Here is a 6057-nt window from a genome sequence, read left to right as displayed (position 1 = left end):
TATCAAATTTCTTGCGCTCACCCTCGAGCTGCTGGCAGATCATTGAAGGGCGCCCTCTCTATCTCCCCCCCCTTTTATTCCCTATATAAGCTACGCAACAACGCTGAAAGAGATCTCGATCACTCTCAGGTCGCCAGCAACACCCTGGCCTCTCTATCTCAAAGCTCGCTACTAGCACACTGTCGACAAGTCAACCAAAAGCGTGTGCGAGTTGGTAATGGGTTGCAACAGTGATGATGATGAGCGCAAAACAGCCCTGCCGTCGTCTGTGTCTCAGCCCCTTCCTCCAACGTCAAAACCCCCTCCGCCTGCACCACAGCTTTCCCCGCCCTCCTGAACCTCCTGACCGCCTACACCACCTTTTACATTCCCAAGGTCACCTCCGACACCTGCTCTGCCCGGGGCCAACGTCTCGACATCAAATTTTAGCTTTTAATTTACTTTAATTTACTTTAATTTATTTTGAAACCAAACATTGTATTAGATCTGCTAAGATTGTATTCTCATCAACCATAATTTTGGCCTTTTGAAGACAAAAACTAAGATCCACCAAGTTTGTATCAATTTGCTCTCATTAGTCATTTTGGCCTTTTGAACACGTTAATATAACATTTCATTTCATTTCTCTCTCTCGAACTCGAACTCGAACAGTGCCTGATACGAGCATCCTCAGTCTCACTGATGTTCATTTTAGGTTTATTTTCCTTCGTTTTATTTTGTACCTAGACATTGTATTAGATCCAACAAGATTGTATCAATTTTCTCTCATCAACCATTTTGGCCTTTTGAAGACGGTTAAGATCTACCAAGTTTGTTTTCTCACACGAAGAGAGAGAGAGAGAGAGAGAGAGAGAGAGAGAGAGAGAGAGACGCCGCCAAAGGCGGCCAGCCATACTAGCACTATTATAAAAGGGGAAGGGATCCCCCCCCCCCCCCCGGACACGCGGCGAGAGCTTCAAGCAGTCATTGTTTCCTGCAACCTCCGGCCACACAAAGAGAGAGAGAGAGAGAGAGAGAGAGAGAGAGAGAGAGAGCCGGTTATACTAGTTACTCTAAAGCAAGGCTCGGGAAAATGGTTTTATGGAATTGCCTTTAAATCCTTTTCATCCCTTTATAAGAAGGTGAAGACCATCTTTGAAAAGGCACATATTCTACATAATTTTGAACTTCTCAACTTGAAACTTGAGTCTCTTGCAAAAATTTGAGACAACCGTTTTTTTATTTGAACAAGCTTAGGATAAAGCGAACGCACCTTTCCCGAGCCTTGCTCTAAAGCATGCAAATTACTGTCCCTTATCAACAAAGACAAATCTTGGAAATCAATATGACATATCCAAATTAGCCACTACATCCTCCTTGCTTTAGATCATACAATTGAACAATCATTGTGTTTGTATCACACTTAGCTTAGGTTAGGGTACGCCATGAGACATCACAAGAAGTGGGAATTATGGCACACAAGGAAACTTAAGGATTAGGAACCTTGATAGGAACCATCTCTATTGCAATCTAGATGTTGCTAGTTATGTCACATTCTTATCAAGTATTTGCCATATGAGCTTCTCTTGTTAATAGCACCCTAGGTGAGAAGCTTAGTGGCAACTTATCAATGGTATTCAATTGTATGTCCTCAAGCAGGGATGCTATCAATTTTGCAAGTGCCCCTGCAAACATAAACATAAAATTATCTATTTGCCGAGAGCTTATCTACATTGGTCAAATCTCGAGAAAGCGAGGGAAGTAAAGGGACAAAGTGTGAGTAAATTGATCAAGATCATATGAAAAGGTAGTACAATATTTGACATCAATCTCTTTGATGCCATATATGTCTAGAAGATGGTCTGTTATCTTCAAGCACCATCTTAAGATCAAATTTTCAAGTTTAGCCAAGTGGGATTGATGGAGTCAAATGCTAGCAATGTTTAGCCAAAAACACAACTCTTATATGGTCCCATTCTGACTGTTACCATAACTAGCCTTTGAATAATTGCTTTGTATAGTGCTGCAAATGAAATGATGTCAAGTATGAGGCATTCTTACAAAAATGACTCCACTTACCGAAGTCCCCTTTTCTTCAAAGTTCTCGGAAAAGCTTGAGTCCTTCCGTGGCAATCCTTGATCGCAGAGCGCGACAGTTACCTCCAATTGGCAAACGGAATAGTTTACCTCATCACTTGATAAACCCTTCGTGTGCTTGAAGAGGTCGTTTTGATGATGTTCTGAATGCCTTCTTTACCTTTTGGAGTATCGATGACTGCAAAATCATGTAATTCAAAAATCAAAATGAATTATCTTGACCATTCATTTCTTATTTGAAATCAAAATCATGTAATTCACAAGCCAAAATGAATTATCTTGGCCAAAAGGAAAAACCCTTGAAAATTCACCAAAACTGGCATAAAAATGCTGTTTTTTCTGCGAAATTTACTACTAGGGATTTATTTATGTATGTGAAAATCATTTTTCCCGAACAATATATGCCTGAAGCCCAAGGACTTGCCATGTAATGACAAATTACATATGACAAATTACCAAGGTTTACACAAAAGCCGGAATTATTTACCATATATATATAATGCCTAATTTGACTTCGGAAATTTACATCTAAATGAAATTATAACCAAGCTTTGCCCAGCAACTTGGACAAATGAGCAATTGGGGGAGGCAGCAATTGGAGCAAAAGAGAGCAAACTTTTTAGTGCCCTGTGAACTGTTGGATAAAGCTTGTCAATTCACGCCACATGGCAAGTTAACGAAGGCAAATCTTCTTCCTGTCTGGCCTACAAAAGGCCTCATTAAACAAAGACCTCTAGGGAGCAATTGTAGACCATTGGAATCTCAGGGCTAGAAACATACATTTTTCCTAACCGATCAGAAAAAGGGGAAACCTGAAATTCTCCCAGTTTTCAGGTCAAAATTTGAAGCTTCCGCCGGTAATTACACTAAAACTTGTGTAAATTTGCCGGTTTTCTTAAAGGCAAGCTCAAAGTCTTAACCGGGATTTTATAATTTCAGCCGGTTAAAATACACTGGGGGCACCAAGTTAACGATGCTGCTACTACTTCAATTGCGGGTAGGGAACTCGGCTCTGAAAATCGGATAATTGAAAACGAGGAAACTTCAAAACTAGTTACGGAATTTAGAACTTTAACAAAAATCTTTGGATGCCAGGGATTGAACTCGGCCTCCCTCTCTCTCTCTCTCTCTCTCTCTCTCTCTCTCTGGAATAGAAAAACTTACAAATAAGAATCGGGTCCTGCGCAGCCTTCTCATGACCCTCCACTTCCTGCGCCTTGGGCGGTGCTGAGCTCTGGGCAAATTAGCAGGGCTAGGACCGCAATACAGACTTCCCACATTCTTCACACACACGGATTGCTGCAGGCCATCATCCGCACAGACAGAGTCTTTCACGCCAATAAAGCCATCTGCATCCATTGCTGCCGCGATCTTCGCTGCGAACCGAAGCTCCCTCTTTGGCTTCTCGTTCGCCTTGTGCTGCTGATCTGCATCAGCCCAGCTTCCATGGAGGCCTTGAGAGTTAGTGCGCAGCAGGAGGCCCTCGTCTGCAGCTTCCATGGAGAGCTTGTGGAGCCTGAAGAGTCTGGAGACCCACTTGGTGCCCTTTCTTTTCCTGAGGAGGGAAAATGGGGGCTTTTGCGTGGGGCATGGCGAAATGGCAGCAGAAGGGGAGGATTTAGAGAGAGAAGAAGCGGTGCAGCTGTGGGAAGAGAGGCTTGACAAGACCGAATTAGAGGAAGAAGAGGGAGAAGCAGAGGAGAGGGGTTGTAGGTGGTGGTGGTGGTGGTGGGAGCTTGTTTCATCCATGAAGCTGATAGCAGCTACTGCTAGGTGGGCGTATTTGTTTTCTGTAATGGTGTGTGGGCCGGGGACTTGCGAGAAATATATTATTTTGTGTGTCTGTGTCTGTGTGTGTGAGAGAGAGAGAGATAGAGAGTGTGTTTTTCGTGATGCTAGAGTAGAAGAGAGAGAGATCTGCTCAAATTTCAAATGTCTGCGTGTGTTTCGTGATGCTAGAGAGTAGAAAGGTTTGCGAAATAGGCCTGGACATGTAGATAGGCTATGTACCGGAGGTGGTGAAATTTGGATAGTAGCGCGCTCTCTCTCTCTCCTCTCTCTCTTTCTCTCTCTCGCTGGCTCGTTCGGACTTCGGGAGAGTCTGGTAAAGTGGATGTTCAAAGGCGAGTTGAGACTCGAGAGGAAGGAGAGAGAGAGAGAGAGAGAGAGAGGGATCAGCCGGAGAGACTAGGCCTGGACAGTGCTCTGGAGTCTGGAGTGACACACAGGACGCGTGAGAGATAGAAGAGAGAGAGTAGTCTTGAGAGAAGTGTACAGCCCTAGAAGCAGCTAGCCCTAGTGCAGTCTGGCAAACTGGATGTTGAACAGTAACCTACTAACCAGGCTGCTGAAGTGAACTTTGAAGTGAAAAGCTGCAGCGGCCATTCTTCAAAAATTCTCGCTGCACACGCCCAGCCACAGGGCTAGCCAGGGCCCCACCCCAGGCTTACAGTCTCAGGCCCTGATTCAAAATCCTGTAAATTTGGAAAATTCTACTAGGGTAGCACCTAGCACCGTAGCCTACAGCAGCCAATAATAAAAAAGGACTGCTTGCATCTTGGCATTGGGAAGGAGGAACCATGGCCGTTCACTACGGAAAAAGACTCTCCCGGACACTGGACTCTATCCTCTCTCTCTCTCTCTCTCTCTCTCTCTCTCACACAGTACTCACTAGTCACTACAATATAAAATGACAAATGAAAACCAACCACGACAGTCAACCTTCCCCTTGCCTCTTTTTTTGGAGGGCTCCTTTTCCCAAATTATCTCCCTTAATGTCCCATTCAGCTAATCCTTCCTTATTCTGCACAAATCCAAGGTTAAATCTCCTGCCTCTTCTCCAAAGCAGGAATTTTTTGAAAACCATGCCGCCACCATATCAGGCCTGTGTCACCCCATGTCCAAGAATCTCAATGTTCACAAGGAACTAGGGTTTAGTGTATTTTTAACGAGCCAAAATTGATGGCTAAATTTTGAGCTTGCCTTGAAGAAAACCGATAAAATTTAACAAGTTTTAGTGTAAACTAGTTCAATGGCGCCGTCTCTGACGGTGCTATGTGGACTTTCTTCGTTTAAACATGCAAACACTATCTACCTAAGCCCTTCACTTGGTGGTTGGAAGCCCATAACTATTGCTTCTACTAATGTCGAAAAGCGCTTAACCCTATAGCTTTAAGTATCCATCAACCACACCATATGATTAGTCTGGGCATGAAGCAAACACACACACCCACGCGCACACAGTCATTTGAATGCACAATTGAAAGCCTATGCGTAGTGAAATGAACTATGGCTAAGAGTGAAAACATACATACAAAGCTAGCCATTATAGTGTTAATGATGAAGAAGCAAAGTTTTAACATTTCAAATGTAGCCTCTAGCAATTGCAAAGTTGGAACTTCTTTATTGGCAAAGTTGGAACTTCTCTTGTAGAAGCAATTTATGATCTCATTTTGCACCAGCTAAATTGGTTGCTGCAAGCTTCTTCTCCTCAGCCATAAGCTTCTTTCGGATGTCTAGCTTCTCGATACCTTTCATGCTATTTCGTCTTCGGTGTAGAAGCTGCTACCTCTTTGGGTGCCCTTAAAGTTGGACAATGCTTGGAAAGAACCTAGGTATAGTGTAATCTTTCATATTTACCTCTAAATTTTAAATTGGCAGTTAAGAAAACCTACAAAATTTGGAGAAATTTAGTGTAAAAACCTTCAAATTAATCCGATTTGCCTCCAAAATTCTCGTATTTAAGTTCCAAGCTTTTGGTAAAAAGTTTTATTCAAGCATTGTTGAAGGAGCGTTGGATAAGAGATAATGTAGTTGCATAGTATTGTATAGTATTGTAAAAGTTCTATCGGGACACTTATAGTCTTTTGAAGAGGTAGCCCAACTTGGCTAACCAACAAAGGTTACCATAATGTTACCTTAGTGTATGTTCTACCGGCACACTTACAATAACAGGAAGAGGTAAATCAACCCACTAACGCT

At 42.9% G+C, this 6057-nt stretch overlaps 1 protein-coding gene across 2 annotated transcripts; it reads right to left on the bottom strand.

Annotated features, from left to right (window-relative positions):
* Positions 1-1311: 1311 nt before the first annotated feature.
* LOC147452871 (uncharacterized) lies at positions 1312-4393 on the bottom strand. Of its 2 annotated transcripts, XR_015188931.1 has the most exons (3): positions 3241-4393; positions 2059-2254; positions 1312-1664 (listed from the first exon to the last, which is right to left on the bottom strand). XR_015188931.1 is itself a non-coding variant. In XM_086518454.1 (2 exons), exons 1-2 carry the CDS (start codon positions 3823-3825, stop codon positions 2171-2173), a joined length of 669 nt encoding a protein of 222 aa, XP_086374580.1. In that variant the 5' UTR covers positions 3826-4392; the 3' UTR covers positions 1746-2170. The 2 variants fall into 2 exon arrangements, 1 of the variants encoding a protein (XP_086374580.1); XM_086518454.1 differs by lacking the exon at positions 1312-1664 and having other exon boundaries at positions 1746-2254; positions 3241-4392.
* Between the last annotated feature and the right edge of the window lie 1664 nt (positions 4394-6057).

Source organism: Adiantum capillus-veneris, chromosome 8 (assembly GCF_014529385.1).
Source record: "Adiantum capillus-veneris isolate H3 chromosome 8, ASM1452938v2, whole genome shotgun sequence".
Classification (NCBI taxonomy): Eukaryota; Viridiplantae; Streptophyta; class Polypodiopsida; order Polypodiales; family Pteridaceae; genus Adiantum; species Adiantum capillus-veneris.
The sequence above is the reverse complement of the archived record's forward strand: the minus strand, read 5'-3'. Positions and strand labels throughout refer to the sequence as shown.